Consider the following 26119-nt stretch of genomic DNA (forward strand, 5'->3'; position numbering starts at 1 on the left):
TTTTTTACTGGTTTTCCAGGCTCAACATTGTAAGATACCACTGGGTTCAGAGTGAGTCTGGGCAGTCATTAGGCCAGAACACTGAAGTTACCTTTCAAACAAACACTGACGCGGTGAGAGGCTGGTGTATAAACCTCCGTCGCTTCCTGCACTTTCTTCTCCTCAAAACAATTGCTTGTTGCAGTTTTAAATAGTTTTTTTTAGCAGCAAGACTGTGAAAACAGCGCTGGTTCCCGCCCTTTTTGATGTTGCAGTTACGGTGCAGAGGTGCAAGTCGATGACGTAACCTCTACTGTCCCAATTCTCCAATTTTGCACGCTTGTAACCTGCGCACTTCAACCCTTACATGCACTTGTACAAAGTACACACTTCATAGAGGGGCGTAGGGTGTAGTGTGGGAATTGGGACAAGGCCTATATGTGGCATTTCAGAAATGTGTGTGTTTACACTGACAGGTCATGTGACATTTAGATTGCACACAGATGGACTTCATTTCACTAATCATGTGACTTTTTAAGGTAATTGGTTGCATCAGAACTTTTTAGGGGCTTCACAGCAATGGAGGTGGCTACATATGCACGTGCCAACTTTCAGTTTTTCCTTTTTTATTTATATATTTTTCTCATTTGACTTCACCAACATAGGCTATTTTGTGCGGATCCATCAAAAAAATACGATTAAAAAACATTTCAATTACAGGTTGGAATGTAACAAAATAGGTAAAAAGCCTGGGTGGGGGTGGTTGGCATGGGGTTACTTTTCCAAGACATTGTAGCATGTAAAATTTACTTATTTTGAAAGTCAGTCATTTTCTACCACTTATTCCATAGTGGGTCACGGGGGAGCTGGTGCCTATCTCCAGCAGTCTATGGGCGAGAGGCAGGGTACACCCTGGACAGGTTGCCAGTCCGTTGCAGGGCAACACACAAACAACCATGCAAACACTCATTCATACACCTAAGGACAATTTAGAGAGACCAATTAACCTAACAGGCATGTCTTTGGACTGTGGAAGGAAGCCGGAGTACCCGGTGAGAACCCACGCATGCACGGGGAGAACATGCAAACTCCATGCAGAAAGACCCCCGGGTGGGAATCGAACCCAGGACCTTCTTGCTGCAAGGCAACAGTGCTACCAACTGCACCACCATGCAGCCCTTATTTTGAAAGTGATAAAAAATTTTTACAAACATACTGTCAATTTTTTAGAAAATTATGAGAGGCAAATGTCTTGAAACAATCCTGCACAATAGTAGATAACTTACACTTTCATTCTGAAATGGATTAAGGAAGTTTCCTCCCATCTCTCCATCCTCTCTGGGTGTCCCTGGTTGGTTACTCATACTTAGGTTACCAGGAGAGTTCTGTGAGCAGTAAAACATGTTTAAAGAAAACCACAATTTCAGAAGCTAGAAAAAAAAAAGCCATTTCCAGTCAGATAAACAGCTTTGCTGACCTTGGAGAGACTGTCGATATCACCTGACCCTAAAAAAGAGAGCAATCTATGATAACCCTACATGGATTTTATACTTTGTATGATGTATCAGGCACAAACATGATCATAAATGTGCACAACATAGAAACGGCTTTTACCTAAGGATCCATTCATGTGATGCGGCTCCATTCCAGCCATTCCCCCCAATGGACCGTCGCTACCCCCACCCATAGGAAACTGAGTCGAATGTATGCAGGAGATAAGGACGTAGAGGTAACAAAATATAAATCTGACATTATATAACATGTCATAGGCATTCTTTAACACTTCACAAACAGTTGAGCACAGAGAAAAAAAAATGTCTCACATTCGGTCGGCTTCCACCAGGAGGGACTGTGTTTATCATGGTGTACATGTTGTCACCAGAGTTAGTTGAATCTAACAGAACAGAGAAATAAACTGTAAAAGGAAAGATCATTAGCATACTATACTAATACACATGAAGAAGATAAGGCTCACCTGCTGGACTTGGCATTATTGGGGTTCCAGGTGCACCCCCTCCTCCTGGAGGTCCCTAAAATTAAAAGGTTGGTTTGACTTCATAAATAAACAACCTGCAGGTTATTCAAAGATTGCAGAACAGTCTAACCTATATTATACATACCACATAGCTGCCTGGAGATGCAGACGAGTAGGGGGTCTGGAAAAAAAATGAAGAAAAACATGAAAGTGATGCGAATAAAACGTAAAATGTTTCTAAGGCCTTTTTGTTTGAGCACTTACAGAGTTTGAAGGATTTGGCCAGGGTCTCCCACCACCAGGTCCCCTGCCACAGACACACACACACACACACACACACACACACACACACACACACACACACACACAGTCAGTATTCTGCTTTTATGCAGGCCTCGCTGTCTCTGGTCAGAATTGGCAACAACAAGATGTTGTGATGCCAGAAGAAAAGGTGGTGGGAACAACAAGGAAAAAAGAACTTCAACAAAAGAAGATAAAATAGTGGAAAGGCAACTCCCAGGTCCACAGTAAATAAGTGAAGCGAATAGAATGTGCCATTTATTTTACAATTTGAAATGCAGAACAAGATGTGCTCAAGCAGCACTGTGTTCCTCAGTTTTATGCCAGTAGCTGTACACTGCCATGAACTTTTTCACATTGTGTCACATTAGACCATCACAATGTAGAGGACAATTAGAAAGCAGAAGGAAAAACATTTTTCTTTCAGTGCCCTTTACATACATACTCTTAAATAAAATCCAGTGGCACCAATTCCAAAATAGCCTATATAAAGAGTCCAGTTCTACATTTTCCGCCAAGTTATGAATGGGACACAACAGCAATATGGAAGAAAGTGATTTGGTCAAAGGAGACCAAAACTGAACTTTTAACATAAATGCAAAACACCATGTGTTGAGGAAAACAAACACTGGACATCACTGTGAACTAGTCATCACCACAGTGACACATGGTGGTAGCAGCATCTTCCTGTGAGGATGCTTTTCTTTAGCTTGGACAGAGAAGCTGAATTGTTAAGAAAATGGATCGCACTGAATTCAGGGCAATCCTGGAAAAAAACAGACTGATAGAGCTCAAGCTATTTTGAAGAAGAATTAATAAAAATGTCAGTCTATAAGTCTTCCATCTGGTAGGGACATACTCAAAATACCTGCTTTAGGAGAACAAATATGGCTCTATAATGCATTGACTGAAGGCGGCTTAATGCAGATTTATGGCTCATTTTCAGATTTTATTTGAAAGAAAAAGAAAAATCATTTATAATTTTCCTTCCTATTCACAATATTGCTCTACTTTGTGTTGGTGTATCACATAAAAATCCAATAAAATATGCAAAGTTTGTTGTTCTTATGTCACAAAATAAGAAGGGCATTGGAATACTTTTGCAAGGCTCTGTACGTGTAGGAGTGCATTAGTAATTCAATTATTATTATGTGTTCACCACTCACATGCTCATACCAGGCATCCCAGGACCAACCAAGGCATTCAGCGGGGGTCTCATCCCACCTCCATAGTTCTTAAGAACAAAAGAAAAGAAAAAAAACTCTCAGAATCACATTGCTTTGTAAAAGCTGCCCATTCGATTGTTGTCCCATACCTGGGGCCCCAGAGGTACCATGCCTCTAGGTGGAGTCATCCTCTGCATCGGTCCTCCCATGCTTGGATGCCCTGAAACATGAACAATGATATACACCCAGACAGTTAATGTTAATTAGAAACTTTTGATTGAAGAGTAAAGATTTGTCAGATTAGATTTTTACCAGTCATGCACTTCCAAACTGAAGGCTACTAGATGGAATAGTCTGTTTTTAAAACTAAAACTTCATCATGTATTATTTTGATTTGCTGATTTGCATCAGATAATAGCAGCTTTCTATGGTTGATGTCATTCATTCCAAGACTTTTAATAAAATCTTCCAAAAGATTTACATAACTTGATGTTTAAAATTCAGCCTATAGCTGACAGACCTGTATGAAACCTTTTTACAATGCGTGTTATGATAGCCAGTTGTACTCTCTAGTGATCAAAGACGTAATTATTCAGCCAAACCGACTGTGTTGACAAAAAATTGCCTGCCAGTGCAGGCGACAGCACTGTTGTTTTTAAGCCAAGAAAGCTTCTAGTTTAGTCAGTTTTTAGTCAGATTTTGTTAAATCATATTTGATTTGATTATTTGTTAGCTCGTCAGTACACCTGACAAGCTAACAAATAATCAAATCAAATATGATACTCCAAATCTCATACTGCATTAAAACCTTTTTGCTTTTGCAGGAAAATGTGTTCATAGTCTTATCTAGAGGGCACACTCAAATACATTCCCTTACTCTGCTACTTTTACCTACTACTCTCCAATTTTGCATTATTTGCTGCTGTTTCAAATTTTACCTTTATGTTTTCTGTTTTTCTCTCCACTTGGAAGTTACACCTGACCTGGCTCTGTGTTTAGCTGTGACACTGTCCTGGAGGGGGGCATCAGCTGAGCTACTTCTGCCAAAAACGTCATGTTGCATTTCTACAGATGTTTCATTTGGCCCTGTATTTCAGTGTTTAATCCTGCTCCTTTCCTAGACATAGCTACTGTCTGGTCTTTTACTATGGCTAACTGCATGCGCTCACTTTCATCCTCTAGACTTGAACACTGGCTCTAGCTTTTATGCTTAGCTGTTTTCCGCCTCTAAAGGAGCTAATACTGCCTTTTTACGTTTTACTTTTCTTTCACATAGAAAGTACTCCTGGGTCAGTGCTTCTTTTTTTTCCTCTTTGTGTGTATGCTCTGTTCTCTTAAACCCCCATTCGGTTATGGCAGCAGGCTGCTCACACTGAGCCTGCTTCTGCTGTTTCTACCTGTTAAGGGGGAGTTTTCCTCTCCACTGTCACTAAATGCTCGTTCAGGAGAAGTGAATATTGCAAGTCAGCAACTCGATGTAATCTGCTGGGTTTCCTTAGATATAAAGCTTGTTAACCAATTTGAAAAATAAACTGAATTTGACTGCATTGTTTGTCATTTGTTTGTGAACTGGAATGTATGTAATTGACTTGGAATCTGTATGATTTGACTGAATTGACTTTGTAAAGTGCCTTGAGACGACATGGCAAGAAAATACCTCTGTGTCATCACTGCCATATTCTTAACAAGTATAATATTGCAAGTTTTAAAAACTGAATAATGTACATAAACATATGTCTGCTTTTCAAGATTACATGAGGTAAGATGAGGTGAGTGTAGGGTCCCCAAATGCAGAACCTCTTTTGGCAAATCAGTGTCCTCAAGTGTGGCAATACAACAATGGAACATATTGCCAACAGAGCTATTATTATGTACAGACTTTCACAAGGTCTCAACAAACAATGGCTTCTTTCAAATCAAACCTGTTCTCATACTGTGAGCTGATGTGTGCAAGGGGTGCCTACAGTGGAGTATTGGGAGTATAGATGTTATTAATAACTGCATATGAATTGTGTTTATATGCTATTGGAATGTATTTGGGATAATGTTTTTAAATGTATTTATCAAATAGCATCAGACTGAATTATTCTTTTTTTTTTTTTTTACAGTCCTGGAGCTATAGCCTGGTACAATACATCACTCATTTCTGAAGTTAGTTTATGGTACACTGTTCTTGTTTAAATAAATAAATAAAATTTGGTGTTATAAAAACAAACTGAATTAAATTCAACTGAATTATGATTCAGAGGAGAATGAACTTTATTTTTTTATGCTTTGATTTTAACACGCTTGTCAGCAGTTTAACCAAGAGTTAATCTCACGGAAGATACAGGAACACAGAGGTAAAGTCATGTCAGAGCTGTGTATTGTAATAGTGGTTACCTTGCTGTCTTGTGGGGTCCATCCCTGTAGGTAACATAGGCTGGCTGCCTGGAACTCCTCCGAGCCCCTAGGAAGGGAACAGCATCCACACATCAGCTACATCATCAGCACTGCGGCCACAGAGACTGCTTATTTCCATCACCCAGTTACGGTGGCTTTCAAGAGTATTCAGATCCGTTGAACTTCTTCACGTTTGTGAGCTACAACAACAAACCTCTTTGTATTTTACTGGATGTCAGGAAACGCGTGTTTGCAGGACCAACATGCAGATCAGGAGCTTCAAGTAGCATGGTGAGTTGATTAATTCTTTTAATTAACTAATGCAAGAAACCTTACAGGCGGGCAGGTCACTGAACATGGAGAAGAAGTTAAACAGTACGATCCACTAGTGAAAGCAGAAAACCAGAGAGAATAAATACTTGGAGGAAAATGGACCAATGAACCTAGGGAACTAATCAGGAGGAATATGAGGCAGCTGGTGACCAGGAATGCAAGGGAATTGATTGAAGAGATTAAATTCAGGGGAATAACAAAAACATCTAAGACAACAAAGAAACTAACATAAACAGAAAGGAACCAATCCACAAGGAAACTTAAAATATCTAACACAGGAATCTTAGAATCTAAACACAAGAATGAATGATTAATCTAATCAACCTGAAATGAACAGAAACAAAAACAACTGAAAAACATGTCAGTGCAGAGAGAACCGATAGAACTCAATCTCAAAACCTAACAGAGGTGGATCGTGACACTGGGACTGTATGTCAGTTGTGATATATTATGTGGTGTGGCAAGAATGTCATTGTCCCATTTAGGGGTTTCTGCCGCCATGTAGGGGACACAGCAAACAGCTGAATACAGTGATCTGATCAAATTAAATAGAACTTTTTGGCCTAGAGGCAAACACACTATTTGTGGTGAAAAACTAACACACTTAAACACAGCCTCCCCACTGTCAAACATAACATCAGAAGAAGAGCACCATGCTGTGGAGATGCTTCTCTTTAACAGAGTCAGGAAAGCTGGTCAGAGTTGAAGTTAGACGGAGCTAAACACAGCAAGACTGGGAGAAAACTTGGCAGAGGCTGCAAAAGATTTGAGACCGGGGAGGAAGTTCATGTTCCAGCACATCAGATGTGTTAAACTTACAGCAGGAGCTGCAATGGAAAGGTTTAGATTAAGTTATACTCATGTTTTACAATGACCCAGTCAAAGTCCACACCCAAATCCAATTGAGGATTTGTAAGAAAACTTGAAAATTAACACTCTCCATCCAATCTGACCTGGACTGAGCTATTTTGTAAAGAAAAATGTCAGTTCTAGATGTAACAAGCTGGTAGAGACACACCGCCAAAAAACTTGCAGCTGAATCTAAATTCCCTACTCTGTATTGATATATATTGTAATGTGTCATAAGGTGAAACAGTTTAAATGGAATGGTATGGTATGGAAACTTTTGCTGTAGGTCTGGACCTGCAGGTGTCAGAGCAGCTCTCACCTGATTAGGTAGTCTTAGGGGTGGTCTGGGGCCTCCGGGGTATCGAGGTGACATGAAGGGCTAACAAAAGAGGAAAATAAAGCATCTGAATGTTTTAGATTCTCAATAAATGTGACAACCGTCAAGATAACCCAACTCATACAGCGTGAGTTGTCAAGCAAGAGGTCATTTTACCTAAAAAAGAAGTTGTACAAATCAGGGATGACAGTATGGATAACACAGGAAAGCATACAGGCCAACTCAGTGTGTAGTTCTCGGCTGATTTTCTGCCGTTATCCAACAATGTTTAGCAATGCTGCTGGGGTCGAGCTAATATCAGTGTGGTCAGAAATGCTTTTATGCAGTGTAGGGAAGGCAATGCCACAATGTTCCACTAGAGTGCAGTAGTCATCTTTGTTTGATCAGGATGATATCATGAAAGCATGTAAATAACATACAATAAAAAATAAGTGCTCTTTGGTAATATCATTAAAGGACCAACTCTTATAGTATTTGTTAAACTGATAAATTTGAATAAAAGCTTTTCTACAATAAGCAACCGATCTTCTGCCCAGACCCAGGTTTGATTTTCTAAATGCAAAGGTGGGAAATATGTTGGAAGCTATCGTCTGTATTTGACTAATAATGACAGTTAATGAATGACAGAGCATAGAGACATTCAGAGCTGATATGAGGCAATGCTGCTCTCGTACTTCCCACCTTGGATTTATTCCTTTCAGGCTGTTTTCTCTTCATCCTGTGGTTTACCCTCACACATAAAGACATTTAAACAATAGATTAATGGTTTTACCACTGCTAAAGATTCAGAAAACTACAAATCCCAGGGACCACACAAAAGGTAGCTGTTTTCTTTCACTTTCTTTCAGAACACACTAGTCTTTGAAGGAACAGTTTTATCTGTTCAGTTCCCATCAAACGGGCTAAAAGGGCCACATGGAATGTAGCATATTTATTGAGAAATAAAAGGGAACAAGACTGAGTGTAAGTGTTTGTGTGCGCACTGCATACTTGAAAGAACCCTGGAGGAACCGGCCCCACTGGCATGCTCTCTCCTGGGGGAAGGTTCCCGAGAACGGGGCTGGGAGCTGCTGCAGCGCTCTGAAGACATCAAACACACACAAAAACAGAATTTCAAAACATATTTTTGACCACATACTGCTCAAAAAAACGACAGTACCTTGCAAAGGTATTTATAACCGTTGAACATTATAACATGTGGCACAAAAAACCACAAACTTCAATATACCTTATTGGGAGGGTTTTATGTGATAGAACAACATAAAACTGAGGATAATTGTGAAATAAAAGGAAGAGGAAACGGTTATATTCAGCCTCCTATAGACTGACCTGTGTGAAAGAGTAACAAGAAGAAAGCCATTGTTGAAACAAAGCCATAAGAAGTCCCCCCAAAGTTTACCACAAGCCATGTAGGGGACAAAGCAAACGTGGGAGAAGATACTCTGGTCATACTGCACTGCACAACACCCTGAAAACAACATAACCACATGAAACATGGTGCTGGAAGCATCATGCTATGGTGATGTTGTTATAGCATGGAAGGGAAAGCTAGCCAGAATAGTTAGGGAGATAATTAGAGTTAAATATGAGAGGATCTTGCTGCCAAACACTTGAGATTAGGGTGAAGGTCCATCATGGTCCTAAACATATAGACAGAGCTACAGTGGAATAGTTTAGATCGCAGATTTTTCCCATGGTAGAATGATCTAGTCAAAGTTCAGACCTAAATTCAAAAGAGAATCTGTGGCAAGACTTTAAGCATCTAGATGTGCAAAGACATATTCCTCAAAGACTTGCAAGCCTGTTAAGCGTGTCATCAAGTGTTAAGATTTGCTTAGTCATCTATTTAGATATTCCAGCTCTAATATTTGACATTAAATAATCTACTGAACCTTTTACAAGAATTTTGAAATGAGAGCAACCATTTCCCTTAACGGGATGTTTCCTGTTTCTACTGATACTCAGCAAGGATGGACCAAGTTTATTTTTGTACATTTTTTTTTTTTTTTTTGCAGTTGTTGTGCTTGTCCCTGACGGGTGGCGCTGGATCATTTCAGCAGAGTCCCTCTGACTGCTTCCTGTGGTATTGTGCTACTAACCCTTGTGTTACCACCAAATTCTGGTCTCTCTCATATCCTATTCAGAAGAACAGGGCAGGAAACATCCAGAAAAATAGGCAGGGATGTAGACAGGATGTACAACTGTGTCTATATGACAATGGTATAGAGAGTGTGTACATTTTCTCTGTATCTACTGTTCTGTGTTTCTGATCTTCTCTCACTGTGATAACTGGATGAAAAGAGGTATGGTGAAATTCACCCACAGTCTCTGAAGTTTCCGCCAGCTGACTTTTTAGGTCAGACAGGAACAAGGTTTAACTAGAGTCGAGATAAAAGCAAACTGTCGACACTCCTGTATCCTCGGCTGCTCCACCCCACCACCCTCACTGCTCCCTTCACATCTCTCCGTCATTAATGCTCGGCAGCAAGGAGCAGGATCCACAGCAGCTTTTGGATTCCATGTTCTGCTGCAAACACAGCCTGAGTTTGTCCCACCGGACGAGTGTATACACACAGGTGGATAAAGTATACCTCCATTAGTTCAGCGATGAGAGGCTGGATTTGATTTGTTTTTCTGTTTGTGTGTGTCTGCGTTCTGGTTGAGTGTTTAACATCATGCACATCATGATTTTTGTGAGTCCCCCAATTCTTGCTCTCCCACTCCATTCCTGTGTACTGTGGATTACCCAGCATGCCTTGGCTCACCAGCAGCCTGGAGGTCTGCTGAGTTTGCCTTCATGCTCAGAGGAAGAAGCAGGGAAAGGAGGACAAAAAGGAGATTATGACTGTATGTGAGCATTTGAAAGAAAGTCTGTGCAGGACCAAAAAAACTGAAGGAGGAGCGGAAAAAAAAAAAACCTACCTGACCTGCTGACAAAGCAGCATTTTCCAAAAACAATTATTTTTTTAACAAATTTGGTACCTCCAACAATCCCTATAAATAACTAACTGAAGCATGATTTCAGTTTATCGAAGTTTCTAGGAACTTGTAAATAGTAATCCATGAATTTCTGTGTGGCTGGGGTGTAAAAAGGACGTGACACTGGCCTATCTTCTGGATGAGGACCCATATTGATCTGGTCCCCATGCACAGTAAGCACGATAGTAAGAAAGTGAAAAAAAAAATAAAAATCCAAACCTCACTGTTGTAGAAATGCAGCAAAGAGTGTCATCCTGCAGTCATCAGGTTTCTATAATAACCATCTATATGCAACCATTAAAAAACTCCGTGAACTCTTCTGGGACTTTAACTTGTACTATGTTCTTTGGTCAGGTGAGACGAAGACTGAGTTTTGAAGCAACAAACTCCAAGTGCGTTTGGTGTGAAACAAACAATGAATAGCACTTAGTGCCCACAGTTATGTATGGTGGTGGATGGTTGATGCTTTAAGGCTGTTTCTCCTCCAAAAACCCTTGGAATGTTGCTAGAGTTCATGGCATCATTTCAAGCCTTATAAATGGGGTTGGGACCATCAGTTGTGTTGTGCAGGAGGTGGATACAGTACACAGCTGATAGTCATACTGAATAGACTGTTAGAATTTGTATTATGGCAAGAAAAAAACAGCTAAGTAAAGAAAAACGAGTGGCCATCATTACTTTAAGAAATTAAGGTCAGTCAGTCCGAACAATTGGGAAAACTTTGAAAGTGTCCCCAAGTGCAGTCGCAAAAACCATCAAGCGCTACAAAGAAACTGGCTCACATGAGAACCGCCCCAGGAAAGGAAGACCAAGAGTCACCTCTGCTGCGGATGATAAGTTCATCTGAGTCACCAGCCTCAGAAATCGCAGGTTAACAGCAGCTCAGATTAGAGAACAGGTCAATGCCACACAGAGTTCTAGCAGCAGACACATCTCTAGAACAACTGTTAAGAGGAGACTGTTTGAATCAGGCCTTCATGGTAAAATAGCTGCTAGGAAACCACTGCTGAGGACAGGCAACAAGCAGAAGAGACTTGTTTGGGCTAAAGAACACAAGGAATGGACATTAGACCAGTGGAAATCTGTGCTTTGGTCTGATGAGTCCAAGTTTGAGATCTTTGGTTCCAACCACCGTGTCTTTGTGCGGCGCAGAAGAGGTGAACGGATGGACTCTACATGCCTGGTTCCCACCGTGAAGCATGGAGGAGGAGGTGTGATGGTGGGGGGGTGCTTTGCTGGTGACACTGTTGGGGATTTATTCAAAATTGAAGGCATACTGAACCAGCATGGCTACCACAGCATCTTGCAGCAGCATGCTATTCCATCTGGTTTGCGTTTAGTTGGACCATCATTTATTTTTCAACAGGACAATGACCCCAAACACACCTCCAGGCTGTGTAAGGGCTATTTGACCAAGAAGGAGAGTGATGGGGTGCTGCGCCAGATGACCTGGCCTCCACAGTCACCGGACATGAACCCAATTGAGATGTTTTGGGGTGAGCTGAACCACAGAGTTAAGGCAAAAGGGCCAACAAGTGCTAAGCATCTCTCGGACTTCCTTCAAGACTGTTGGAAAACCATTTCAGGTGACTACTTCTTGAAGCTCTTCAACAGAATGCCAAGAGTGTGCGGAGCAGTAATCAAAGCAAAAGGTGGCTACTTTGAAGAACCTAGAATATAAGACATATTTTCAGTTGTTTCACACTTTTTTGTTCAGTATATAATTCCACATGTGTTAATTCATAGTTTTGATGCCTTCAGTTTGAAACTACAATATTCATAGTCATGAAAATAAAGAAAACTCTTTGAATGAGAAGGTGTGTCCAAACTTTTGGTCTGTACTGTAAATCATTCAAACTGAATTTTCATTTTCTTCTCCAAGACTGCTCAATATGTAAATTAATTAAAATGATAAATAAAAAAACATTTACCTTTCATTTTCAAAAGATGTCTCAGCAAAAAGTGACCAAAATTCATTTTTAAATGTCAGATTTGAAAATTAAAATGTATTAACAGAAATGCCTTTTCATTTTAAAGTCATAGCTGCATTTTTTAACTCATAAATGAAATTGCTAATAGATAATCCAAACTGCATTTTCATTTTCTTTTTCAAGACTGCTCATTGTGTAACACAACTAAAGAAATAACTAAGAGGAAAATGCTTTTTAGTTTTCATGCCCGCGTCCGCAAAAAGTGTTCCATAAATCAATTTGACTTGATCAAGATCAAGATGATCTTGCTGCCAAACACTTGAGATTAAGGTGAAGGTCCATCATGGTCCTAAACATATAGACAGAGCTACAGTGGAAAAGTTTAGATCGCAGATTTTTCCCATGGTAGAATGATCTAGTCAAAGTTCAGACCTAAATTCAAAAGAGAATCTGTGGCAAGACTTTAAGCGTCTAGATGTGCAAAGACATATGCCTCAAAGACTTGCAAGCCTGTTAAGCGTGTCATCAAGTGTTAAGATTTGCTTAGTCATCTATTTAGATATTCCAGCTCTAATATTTGACATTAAATAATCTACTGAACCTTTTACAAGAATTTTGAAATGAGAGCAACCATTTCCCTTAACGGGATGTTTCCTGTTTCTACTGATACTCAGCAAGGATGGACCAGGTTTATTTTTGTACATTTTATTTATTTTTTTGTTGCAGTTGTTGTGCTTGTCCCTGACGGGTGGCGCTGGATCATTTCAGCTACCGGGAGTGAGCCGGCACACACACTAAAGCACCCAGCCCCGGATACCGAGAACCGCAAGTAAAACAGCGGGCAGAGACACATAAACACTCACACCCATGAACCCAACGTAAAGACAAACAACAATGGACGTCGTACATGTCCATGAGCCCCTCACCCCGAAGGAACCCCAACATGAATTTCTCCACAGGGCCACCCCCAACCAGGACGCAGATATCAAACACATGCCACCGAACCCAAATGCCATGAATCCCTTCGTCACAGCACAGGGGCACACCCCCACAGGTGAGCTCCATCCCCAAAAAGCCGACGAAGTCACACCCACACAGCGCAAGCTCCACACACAGCCCCACTCCAAGCACCCCTGCAGCATCCTGCCCCCCACCACACAGCGCGCCGTGACGGCAAGGCAAGGGCCCCTGCGCAAGGCTACCCCAGCCGCCGTCCACAGGCGCTGAAGTGCAGACACCATTGAGCACCGCTCCCACAACAGAACCCAGCAAGAGGTCCCCGGCCAGTGGCAAGCACCTGCGGCCGGCGTCCCCCTCGACGCCCCCCCGCAACCACACCACATCACTGCCACTGCAACAATAGCCCATTGAGAAACATTATCCAGCTCAGCTCTACCATCGCCATTCAGCCGATCCAAATGCCAGTGACCCCACATCCAAGAAGAGGACACAACCCCCCCACCCCACAGCCCTTCCACGCCACCCTCTAGCCTGCCGCCCCGATCCCCTCCCCACTGGTATACTGTGTTCTAGGGGTTATTGTTTTTTTTTGTGTTTTTTTTTGTCAATGGTGTAAACTTAAGAAAAGAAAATGTAAAATGTTCTCTGCCAAAAATGCAGCTGTACTTAGACAACAGGAATTTAAATCAAGCAGAGTGGCATTTGAAGACCTTTAGTTTTTTATTCAAGAACATTGTCAGGATTTGACTTGTCAAAATCTTGTTTGCCAGCTTTGTGAAAATACAAATTCCCAGCCAGGCTCAGCTTATTATAGCACTTAACCTCTGTCAACACAAATGGACCACACATTGTTAAACACTGTTAATGAGTCCAGTATTTCAACCTCTCTCACATAAGTATTTACCATGTGAGAAAAGTGAAAGTGAAAAAAGTGCAAAGTGAGAAGAACAGGAGCAGAAAAGATGGGTGGCAGCTGTACAGATCACCACTGCAGGACAGTGCAACTAGGTAAAGAGTCTTCAGGTACATTTCTGAGTGAACGTAAACTCAACTTAACACTGCTGCAGGTTTTTTATCACTCTTGAGCTGCTCGGGTTCAATGCACTTTTTAATTTGTGCACAAATTGTAACAGCCATTACAAACCCTGATTGTTCTCAAATTAAATTCTAAGCTGTTAAATGAAAACTAAGTTATATTTGTTTTTTGTACTTCATTACTTTTAATGAAGCAAGTCATTTCAAGCCCCCTCCAAGTTATCTGACCAAATACCTTCTTTACAGTTTTAACTCTCTACTCTTTGCTGACGTCTTGTGTGTTTTCTCCCTCTGGGGCCATCCTCCAGAGAGAACCACAACATCTTGACTGAAGTAAAACACTTTTGACAACAAGCTCATCTGCAATTTCGTGCAACGTTGTACACAATAATCCTTACAATCAGTCTTTCTCATCAAAAGCTGTTTGCCATGAAATCCGAACCACTGCAGAAGCACCGGCCTGTAGCCAGATAAACACCTGCATCTTCTCGTAAGAAATGTTTGTTTCATAAATTATTCAAAATACCATCCCCGAAGCGAATATCAGGGATATAAAACAAGACAAATAGTAAAGGCAACAACAACCACTGGATCTGCAATAATAGTTCAGAAAACAGTCAAATGAGATTAGAAAATGAGTAAAAATCAGGTGATCTAGGATTTTAAAGACAATACAGTGTTTGATTTCCTCATTCAGATAACTCAATGCCCAGTTAAAATTAGGGTAAATACTATACTGGTAAAAAAAAGTCTAGAAGTGTTTGAACATTGACTTTTTATTTGTCTTGTAAAAGTATGCATCCCCTTTTACCTTCTTCATATTTTGTAACAATAAAGCCACAATCTGTTTTAAGGTTTTGTGGCACTAGTGGCAATTATTCATTAGTCACTAGACAGGAAGCTAGAAGTAGGAGACATGCAGTAAATGTTCCAGGAGTGGGAATCCAACCAGGGATAGCAGCATTGAGGACTCTAGCCCCAGCACATGGTGCGCCAGTTATACCAGTGAGCCATGTGGCAACCCAACAACCACAGTCTTCAGTGCATTTCATTGGGATGTGATGTCACAGTTTGGTCTCTACCAGCTTTGCACATCATGTGGTTTTTCTTTGCAAAATAGTTTAAGCTTAGGCAGATTATATAGCGAATGTCTTCGAACATCAATTTTCAAGTCATGTCAAAGAATGTTAACAGGAATTACATCTTAACTTTAACTGGGCCATTATAACACATGAAAATGTTTTGATGCAAACCATTCCATTGTAGCTCTGGCTGTATGTTCAGTGTTGTTGTCCTGCTGAAAGGTAAACCTCCACCACCATTTCAAGTCTTTTCTGTCTCTAACAAGTTTCCTTCCAATCTTAACCTGTATTTAGCCACCCCTATCTACCCATCACCTCTGATAGGCTTCCTATCCCTGCTGAAAAAAAAGATCCCCACAGAATAATGCTGCCACCACTATGTTTTACAGTTGGGATGTGTGTTTAGGTTGATGTGTAGCGTTAATTTTATGGCTTTCTTTTAAGAATTACTTTTTTTCTTGTCACTCCAAATAATAGACCAGCTTTGTGAATTGCACAACAAATAGTTTTCTATTTGACAGATTTTCTTGTTGAGTTATTGATCTCTGCAGCTCCTCATGAGTTAGCATGCTGCTTCAATGATAATGTTCTCCCGTCCCAGCCAGTCAGTTTAGGTGAACACAAATCTCTTTGTAGGTTTGTAGTTGTGTATGCTTTTACCTTCGCAGATGATGGATTAAACAGAGATGTTTAAAGCTTCACATTTTGTTTTATAACCTATCCCTACTTTGAACTCCTCCAGAACGTTTTCCCTGAGCCGTCTGCTGTGTTCCTTGGTCTTCATGGTCCTGTTTGTTCATTAGTGTTTCCCATAAAACCTCTCTGGCCTTCACAGAACAGCTGGATTTATACTGACATTAAATTATACACATTGACTCTATTTACTGATCATGTGACGTCTTAGGGCAATTGGTTGCAATGGATTTTATTTAGGGGTATCAGATTAAAGGGTGATGAATTTACAAGTACACCATTGTCCTTTGAACTACGGTAATTGTGGAAATCTTTATATCCTTTTCCTTCAACTTAGCAATTATGCACTATTTTGTGTTGATCTTTCACATAAAATCACACTCAAAACACTATAAATAGTGTGGTGAAACCCAAAAGAACTGTTGAAGCACTAAGATCCTGATAAAGACATAACACGCAAATACATCCAATGCTATAATCACAAACTACTTACTTAACTTCCATATAAGCTCATTTGCTTCTTTATTGGAGTGTTGTTGCTTCATGAAAGGAAAATGTTTAAACATCTATTTCCAATTCTAAAACAAAAGTCTGTGTTAACGCTATTTATTGAATGTTACTCCACTGCAGCTAGTCACTTAGTGACTTCATTAGGTTTTCTCTATACTACATTCATGGTACACTAATCCCATCACATCACTGGGGCAGTAATACCTAATGAGATAACTTACAAATTCTTCCATCCCTATACATGACCAGATATATTCCTCTTTAATGTGTGTGCTCAATGAATGTGTATGTATGTTTGTATATATGTGTGTGTGAAAGTGGGGAGTTATTTTCATTCAATACTGCAGAGACTGAGAGCGAAACGTGGGCAGAATCTCAAAAGACTGTCTGTGTCTATCTTCCCTCGCTGTCTCAACCTGCGTCGGTCGCTGTCTGCTTTTTCCACTCCTCTGTCTCTCCCTAGAACACAAACCAGGCCGATCCCACTTTTGTGCTCATTTGAGTCTTTACTGTATCACTGACTTGACATCATGAACATAACAATAGAAACAGAAAAAAAAAATCAGGGCCAGACGATTTGTGCTTTTGTCTGGCCAAAGTCTCCCTCTTTCGTTTTGGACCTTAAGTTACGAAGAAAACAACAATATGCAGTGTATATTTTACATATCTGTCCACCAAACATTGTTCAGCTACAGAAACCAAATGTAGCAAAGAGCAAAACCTAAAACTTGAGAAATATGACTGTATCATAAAAATATAGCTAATTAATAAATCCCTTTTAACAATATATTTTAATCATGGCTAAGAGGCAAAACACAAAAAAATATGCAATGCACAATTACAGGGGAAAATGTCAGTTATGTGACAACAGGCAAGTAACTCGGAACTAACAGTTTTCCAGTGAAATTGGATTTGGTACAAGTAAATGTTCGCTGCAGGGGTCATCAACAAAATTTGTGCAAGGGACAGACATTTTCCAAGCAACAGTGTGGGGGCTAGGTGGGGATTAGTCATATTTCTGCTGACGATGGCTGAAATGTGCTGCATTAAATAAATAGCAGTTGCCACGCTGTCAGTAGTTTTTCACTTTTTCTTTTTAATTGCAAGGTTTTGTGACTTTACTTCTTAACCACTGTGTGGAACAAACAGTAATTCATAAGGAGAAATCCTATATAAACATGATACAAGCTTTATAGGTTTGTGTTTGGCAACAACCAAAATGACAGTTTGGTTAAACTACAGGGCAGAACACATTTGCTGTGAACTAATACAAAACAAGTTAAAAGAAAACTGGGATCTTAGCAGTAGCTAATTGATGCCAGTGTCACACTTACTGAGAAAGTATTTTTGGCTTTTCTCAGAGTAACTCATAAATCTGGAAGTATAAATTTACTAAACAAGGCTCAGGAGCCACCGAGCATTTCTGGGCTCAATGGATGCCCATAACCATTTTAATAAATATTTGACTACATTTTGACAAATAGGGAAGGTCTTGTAGAAGTCTAAATGGAATAGTGTAAAGATGGTTTCATGTAACCAAACACTACATATTAGGTTGTTGGACTCAAACTTTGTGCTAACCAGCCCTACTGATTTCCTGACCTTATCTGAATGTGGTCCTGACACTGGATTCAGTGTCTGAGTGGACTAAACCACTGCTGTCATATTCTGACCTGTGATAAACCTGATCCCAAATATCAGATAGTGTTTAAATTACTAAGTATTTGTACTTGGCAGGGCCAATAAGAATTAGTTTGCAGGCCTGATTTCGACCTGGGGTCACCAATTGATGATAACTGTTTTAGGGGGACTTCATTTTCTGTGAAAGCAGAACTAAGAACTGCTAAGATTGCAGGTCAGACATTAAAAAGAAAATCAGTTAATATATGCATGCAACTAAAAACAAACTTTCAATGGCTCTAATCGCTTGGCTTTGATTGAACATGAAGTGTTTACATTAAGTTTTATCTCATTGCATGTGTTCAGGAAAACTTGTACAGGTCCTTCTCAAAATATTAGCATATTGTGATAAAGTTCATTATTTTCCATAATGTCATGATGAAAATTTAACATTCATATATTTTAGATTCATTGCACACTAACTGAAATATTTCAGGTCTTTTATTGTCTTAATACGGATGATTTTGGCATACAGCTCATGAAAACCCAAAATTCCTATTTCACAAAATTAGCATATCATTAAAAGGGTCTCTAAACGAGCTATGAACCTAATCATCTGAATCAACGAGTTAACTCTAAACACCTGCAAAAGATTCCTGAGGCCTTTAAAACTCCCAGCCTGGTTCATCACTCAAAACCCCAATCATGGGTAAGACTGCCGACCTGACTGCTGTCCAGAAGGCCACTATTGACACCCTCAAGCAAGAGGGTAAGACACAGAAAGAAATTTCTGAACGAATAGGCTGTTCCCAGAGTGCTGTATCAAGGCACCTCAGTGGGAAGTCTGTGGGAAGGAAAAAGTGTGGCAGAAAACGCTGCACAACGAGAAGAGGTGACCGGACCCTGAGGAAGATTGTGGAGAAGGGCCGATTCCAGACCTTGGGGGACCTGCGGAAGCAGTGGACTGAGTCTGGAGTAGAAACATCCAGAGCCACCGTGCACAGGCGTGTGCAGGAAATGGGCTACAGGTGCCGCATTCCCCAGGTCAAGCCACTTTTGAACCAGAAACAGTGGCAGAAGCGCCTGACCTGGGCTACAGAGAAGCAGCACTGGACTGTTGCTCAGTGGTCCAAAGTACTTTTTTCTGATGAAAGCAAATTCTGCATGTCATTCGGAAATCAAGGTGCCAGAGTCTGGAGGAAGACTGGGGAGAAGGAAATGCCAAAATGCCAGAAGTCCAGTGTCAAGTACCCACAGTCAGTGATGGTCTGGGGTGCCGTGTCAGCTGCTGGTGTTGGTCCACTGTGTTTTATCAAGGGCAGGGTCAATGCAGCTAGCTATCAGGAGATTTTGGAGCACTTCATGCTTCCATCTGCTGAAAAGCTTTATGGAGATGAAGATTTCATTTTTCAGCACGACCTGGCACCTGCTCACAGTGCCAAAACCACTGGTAAATGGTTTACTGACCATGGTATCACTGTGCTCAATTGGCCTGCCAACTCTCCTGACCTGAACCCCATAGAGAATCTGTGGGATATTGTGAAGAGAACGTTGAGAGACTCAAGACCCAACACTCTGGATGATCTAAAGGCCGCTATCGAAGCATCCTGGGCCTCCATAAGACCTCAGCAGTGCCACAGGATGATTGCCTCCATGCCACGCCGCATTGAAGCAGTCATTTCTGCAAAAGGATTCCCGACCAAGTATTGAGTGCATAACTGTACATGATTATTTGAAGGTTGACGTTTTTTGTATTAAAAACACTTTTCTTTTATTGGTCGGATGAAATATGCTAATTTTGTGAGATAGGAATTTTGGGTTTTCATGAGCTGTATGCCACAATCATCCGTATTAAGACAATAAAAGACCTGAAATACTTCAGTTAGTGTGCAATGAATCTAAAATATATGAATGTTAAATTTTCATCATGACATTATGGAAAATAATGAACTTTATCACAATATGCTAATATTTTGAGAAGGACCTGTATTTGCACATCTTTTTATTTTATACTGTTTAAGGTTTAAAAGCCAACACTGATATAAAGAGAAGGACACATCATTGAACTTGGTATAGGTAACTTGCAAATTTGTAAAACGTGCTGACAGTAAACAGCAAAACTAATAAAAGTTTGAAACAAGAAACAACAGTCTAAAATGTAGGGAAGGTCTAGAGGTACTAATCCGAATTCATGCACAGGTCTGGTACAGATGAGCCTGAGTGCTAAAATGAACAACTAGTAACCCGTAGCATCCAAGTAACTGCTCAGGAAATGTACAAAAAATCCAAAGTGACATCAATACGTATATAAATTGTTTTTTAGAGACGACCCAACCAAGAAACTGCTCAAAACACACCAGATCTGACCTTTTATATACATTTTAACTGCTTTCCTTCAAGCCCCTTGATGAATATCCTTGAGGACCCACAGGTCATAACGTCTTATCTCTTGCCGATGGCATCCCGGGATCTTTAAAATATGAATGTGAATTACCTTGAAGGCCTACACTTAACCAATATGTTTGGTTTTAACAAATATATATAACAATATATGTCAAAACACATCTTATATGAATAATCTTAATGTGCCAATTTAGAAATTCAGGAAAAGCTTTAAAATGTGTCATGATTAGTCATAGCTTTAAATATTGGTGAATGAATGTATGTGAATGAATCAACCCTGAATGTAACCCATTCAGGATTGTGACATGTTTGAAAAACTAAAAGTAAGAACAGCTATAGCCACATTATCTAATCCATTTTCCAAAAATAATAGAATCCATTTGTTGATGTATCCCTTGCATTAGCTAAATCTCCGGCCCTTGTGACAACTTCTTCACTATAAGCTCAGAGAGCTGAGCAAAGCTGCATTCTGGCTCTCAAGAAACATGAAAAAACCTAGAACTGGAAAGAGGTTTCCCTTGATTGAGCCAAGGTGCAGGTGGAGGTCCCCTGGTGTCAAAATGTAAGTGGTATAGAGAAAGTCAACAGCTGCGTCCGACCCATGGTCGGCTCTCTCTTTTCCTAACCCATCGTGGCTGACTTATCTATGATTCTGGTTCTGAAACATTCTTTTCTTCATCAGATTAACATCAGGTATTAAAACCCACAATCAGACTGCAACCCCATTTTTTAAAGTGCTGAGAGACAACAAACTTTTGATTGAGATGTTCAGTCGACCTGCATCCTATTTTTACTGTTCAATCTCTTATTTATAAAACTGCCCCTCTAAGCTTTGGTACACTGTCTGTGTGTTCTGTTTTATTTAAATCATTAGCAGAGACATTAGTTTGATTAAAAAAACTAATTATGTTAATTAACAGTTCCCAGAGGTTTTTCTGAAAATCCTTAATTAAGGTGTAATTATTTTTGATGCTAAATAAATGTTAAACTTAGAAACGTACAGAATCTCTGGCTTCTTTAAATGCGTGATTAAATTAGTTTAACAGGAAGGAAGTATTTGATCTATCAGATGAATCTGGAAATGTTATGATATTAATTTATTCATGCTGTCGGGACTAGGACAGTCAATATATGTTATATTGTGATTTAAAGTCAGCGTGCTTATTCACCAGGTTAAGAAATGAGTAAGCTTTTGAAATTATCCATAACTATTTCATGGTCAGTTATGACTTCAAATAAGGATCACTGATAGTATCTAAAAACAATTCAACTCAGTTTATTTCAGTTTATTTATATAGTGCTAACTCTAAACAAATGAATGCACTTTACAAAAAACCTTGAGGCACTCAATCTTGAATACGAAAATACTGCAATTTCCTGAAGACATTTTAATCAAAATCTTTTAAAATCTCTTTATCTCCCTGAGTTTGAACAAAGGGCTTGAACCAAAATAATATCTATTTCCGCTTTTACCTTTTCAATAAGATGTGGCACCCGTTTTCCAAAGTGATCTGACTGTGCTGATCACTGCCTGGTGATACCATGGGCAGCTTCCGTGAGCTGAGCACAGTGACGGAAAAAGAGTCGCACACTTAGACTGACAACAGAGCCACCTGGAAGAGAAGCTCAGTTAAATTCTAATCAAGATTAATCACCTTTTTCAAAAAATCTGTTCCGAAACAATAACTGTTTTTGTTCATGATAGATTTTTGTTATATGAGGCTAACCTTTGTTTAAAGCTCCAGCAAAGTTTTGTCTTGTTTTACTCCCTGCCTCAGCATGCTCAGCATTACAATGACTTTCTTTAGGAGGTTTCTAATTTACATCCAAATCCATAATAGGAACCACCAAGACATCCAGACACTGTATCAAAATGCAAATGCTGCATTACTGGAGTGACAGAAATGCAACCAAAACTGCTACTGAATCTGATTTCAAGCTGGTTCACAGAATATAAACAGATATAATGAAAATCTACTCAGGTTTATCTCTAGTGATTCTGGTGCTGGAAACTGACAGACCCAAAAGTTCCTCTCTTGCATTCATACCATGCTTCTTTAAAGCTTTTATCTTGGGTCAGGTAAACAAAAACTCCAATAACATCAAAAGGCTCATAATGAAGTTACTTTTAATCAGTTAATATTCTAAACAATCAGTTTCTTTAGATAATTTTCTTTACTGTCGTGTCTTATGTTTATTTATTTTGTTTCTTGTTTTTATTAGCGATTATTCAATTTAAATTAAAATGTAAAATTGTCACTCTTAAATTGAATATAGAAATCAATTATATAAAATGATAAAATCTAATAACTGCTCTTTTAAAAGATGTAATAAGACATCTTTGCTCTCTCTCTCTCACACACACACACACACACACACACACACACACACACACACAGTTTAGCACATTTTCAAAACCACTAAAACTTTCAATCATACCTCTCCTATAGGTTAAAATTCATGAATCCATGAATGATTCATCCAAGTGAGAAAATTACATTTCAGATTTTTTGAAGCTCATTCTTTCCAGGACAAATTAGGGATTTCCAGCTACTGTATCTTAAATGTATTTTACCAGTACAATTATAATTCTAGATATCTTACCATTTCTATTACTAACAACGGAATTGTTGACAGCTAATAAATCCACTGAGGATGCTGTAGCCACAGCCCTGCATGCTGCACTGTCCCATCTAAAGCAGCGGGGGAGCTACATGCAATCGCTTTTTGTGGACTAGTTCAGGATTCTACGGTAGGGGTGTACTGATTGCAGTTTTCTGATTGTGGCTGATACCGATTTTTTTCATAACTGTCAGGAGTCACAATACACCTTCAATGTTTCAATCCTATTTTATTGAAAAACATGGAACAATACCCATGGAACAATATAAACTTGTTTTAACTCCACATGTGGTAGCGTTTCAAATATAAAAGGAATGTTTTGAGCATTGCTGTCTAAACTACTAAAATACTTAAATTAAACTAAACTAGAAAAATCCGTTTCTTTAGTCTTTCATTTTTCACATTTTCAGACCTTTGTAGAGTTAAGATGGTTGGATAAGATCAGCTTTACATGCAAGTGTCTGCCAATTGCGATCACCCAAAATTAAGAAAATTGGGGCCGATTGATCGGTGCACCCCTATTGGATACTATCATCACCCCGCACACTGTTGGACAAACTGAGGGACATTGGATTATCAAAATTGACCTGCATGTGGATTAACAGCTTCCTGTCTGGTCACAGTCAGAGGGTCAGATTGGGTCAACATACATCTTTGGCCCACAGCCTCAGCAGCTGATCTCCACAGGGTTGTGTGTTGAGTCCCCTGCTCTACACCCTCAACACCTACAAGAGGACATTTCAACACTGATCATTAGCAGGGACTGTGTGGAGAGAGCGGTCAACTTCTGCCTCATGGGAGTCCACATCGGGGAGGACCTGAGCTGGAGCATTCAACATCTCTGAGCAGCTGAAAAAGGCCCTGCAAAGACTGCCTTTCCTGAGGGTTCCAAGGAAAAATAACATCACACAGATACTGCTGGTGTCTTTTTACTGTTTCTATCAAACAGCAACAGTTAAACTTAACATAGCCAGTATGTGAAGGCAGATGCAATAATGGTGTAGCAGTATTATGGAATCAGAGTTTGAAACATTCTTTCTGGGGTGCCAGCCAGGTCTCTCTCCTGACATATTTATTCTGCAATCCAAAATCCCGCACAAGGTAAAAAAAGCAGAGACATGCTCATCAACCGAAACATTGATGGAGAATCACCCAACAACCACAATTTAATTGTCCACAGCAAAAAACAACAAAAATCAATAATAGTCTATACAATAAGAATTAACTCAGTTCAGTCAATTTCAGTTCAAACAAAAATAAGCCAGTCCAGGCTTTTCCTCTCACCAGTCCAATCCATCCAAAAAACTAATAGAAGAAAAAACTTCATTTCGTGTTTTTTATACACGCACAAGGAAGCAAAACAAACACTGTGCTCAGCGGCACATAAAGTTAGGCAACCTGTATCAGCATCTTTAAGCTGACAGGTTGTTTTGTGACTCATGGTACCGGCGTTTTGAAACACTCGATCCAAATGGTGAGCTTCTGATGTGAGCCAGACGAACTCTCAGGTAATCCAAGATCTGCTTCTGTTGTCTCACGAACTGTCAATGCCACACACTCCACTGCCACGCATCAGTTCTCCCAGCGGCGTTCCAACCGGAAAACAACGCTTTTTGCGTTGTTCTGTTTTACATAAATTATTTTCAGCTCATGCAGAGACCAGACAGCTTTTTCTCCATTTTGTCATACTTATGGCATTGACAATAAAGGATATTCTTATTTTAACTTACATTTTTATTGATAAAATGTTATTTTGGCTTTGTCAAATCCTTCGACTAAATTCAGAGGATGTTTATTTCATGTTTTGCTTCAGTCTTTCACCACTGTAAAATAAAGGAAAGTGGTTTGAAACAACCTACTGTTTTAACTGACACTGACTAGAAAGTATTTTTTCAACATTTTAGGCAGACATTGATTTTTAAACTATGTTTTTCTTAATGAAATTTATTAGTATTGAACATTTTAAGAGAGTAACTAAATAAATGAAATCAAGAAAACATTGTTATAACTGTAATAATCCTGATGTTATATTATTTGAGCTAAAGTGATGTAACACTCCAGATTTAAAGGAATCTTTTAATTTTACCAAGGTGTCAATATTAATGTTTTAAGCTGCTCGGCCAGAGTATCATTGGAAGGAGCTGTGAGGTTTACTTGATTACTGAGAAGGGTATAAATAATTTTATAAACCATTTTGTGATTAGAATGTAATAACTATAAGAATAAATGACAAACTTTGATATATTGATACGGTTTTAGTATTGTACCCATCGTTACAATGTACATTTATATAGTTTACCATAGCTAACCAACACTACACACTACAGCGGGTAAATGTGCTTTCAAAACTTATTATGCACTACCTGTGAAACTGAGTGGTTCCTCCAGGGTTTCGGGTTTCCGTAACTCCAATCAGAACTGGAGTCAGTAAATACCCAAGAGAGCAAAGTCATTTGAGGTGAGCCTGGATGCTGATTAAAGCCAATTCCAAACAAACAAAATCAAATGTTAGCATGTGTGTAAGCTTGTATTTGTGAAGGAGTTGTTTAAGAGAGCTTGAAATGGTACAGTGGTTAGTGTTAAGTCTGTAGGCCACATGGACTATATCAGGATGTAGAAATGACAAACCACGCAGGAAGGAACTCCATCTCCCTCTTTCCCACTCCCTTTATCCCCTCAAATGCCATACGTCCGCTTCCTGAATGAGGGAGGTGAGGATGGAAAGCAGAACTGCTATTATTCTGCATTGCACGCACTCCCACTCGCATGCATAAATGTGCTATTAAGAATAGCACTAATATAAAATCTTAAAGTTATGCAAATGTAAATAACTTTTTACAAAGTGTCAGCCCCTCCAACTAACCAGAAAGCCCTCACTACAGCTTCTCTTTCGGGTAGGAAGTCCTGGTCAACGCCTTCTACAATAGTTAGACGAATTAACACACATCCAGGATCTATCATTA

The 26119-nt window shown here is 39.6% G+C and overlaps 1 protein-coding gene across 2 annotated transcripts in view; it reads right to left on the reverse strand.

Moving 5' to 3' along the window:
* Positions 1-26119, reverse strand: part of LOC124877503 (single-stranded DNA-binding protein 2) — a 98453-nt gene that overhangs the window by 4769 nt on the left and 67565 nt on the right. For both annotated transcript variants that reach the window (XM_047380742.1, XM_047380743.1), the window contains exons 5-16: positions 8312-8401; positions 7304-7363; positions 5803-5869; positions 3570-3640; positions 3421-3488; positions 2219-2261; positions 2100-2135; positions 1955-2009; positions 1803-1873; positions 1594-1672; positions 1457-1485; positions 1266-1364 (exon numbers count right to left, since the gene is read on the reverse strand). In XM_047380742.1, coding sequence (XP_047236698.1) covers positions 1266-1364; positions 1457-1485; positions 1594-1672; positions 1803-1873; positions 1955-2009; positions 2100-2135; positions 2219-2261; positions 3421-3488; positions 3570-3640; positions 5803-5869; positions 7304-7363; positions 8312-8401 — 768 coding nt within the window. The remainder of the gene's footprint in view (positions 1-1265; positions 1365-1456; positions 1486-1593; positions 1673-1802; positions 1874-1954; positions 2010-2099; positions 2136-2218; positions 2262-3420; positions 3489-3569; positions 3641-5802; positions 5870-7303; positions 7364-8311; positions 8402-26119) is intronic.

The sequence above is a fragment of the Girardinichthys multiradiatus genome, chromosome 12, assembly GCF_021462225.1.
Source record: "Girardinichthys multiradiatus isolate DD_20200921_A chromosome 12, DD_fGirMul_XY1, whole genome shotgun sequence".
NCBI lineage: Eukaryota > Metazoa > Chordata > Actinopteri > Cyprinodontiformes > Goodeidae > Girardinichthys > Girardinichthys multiradiatus.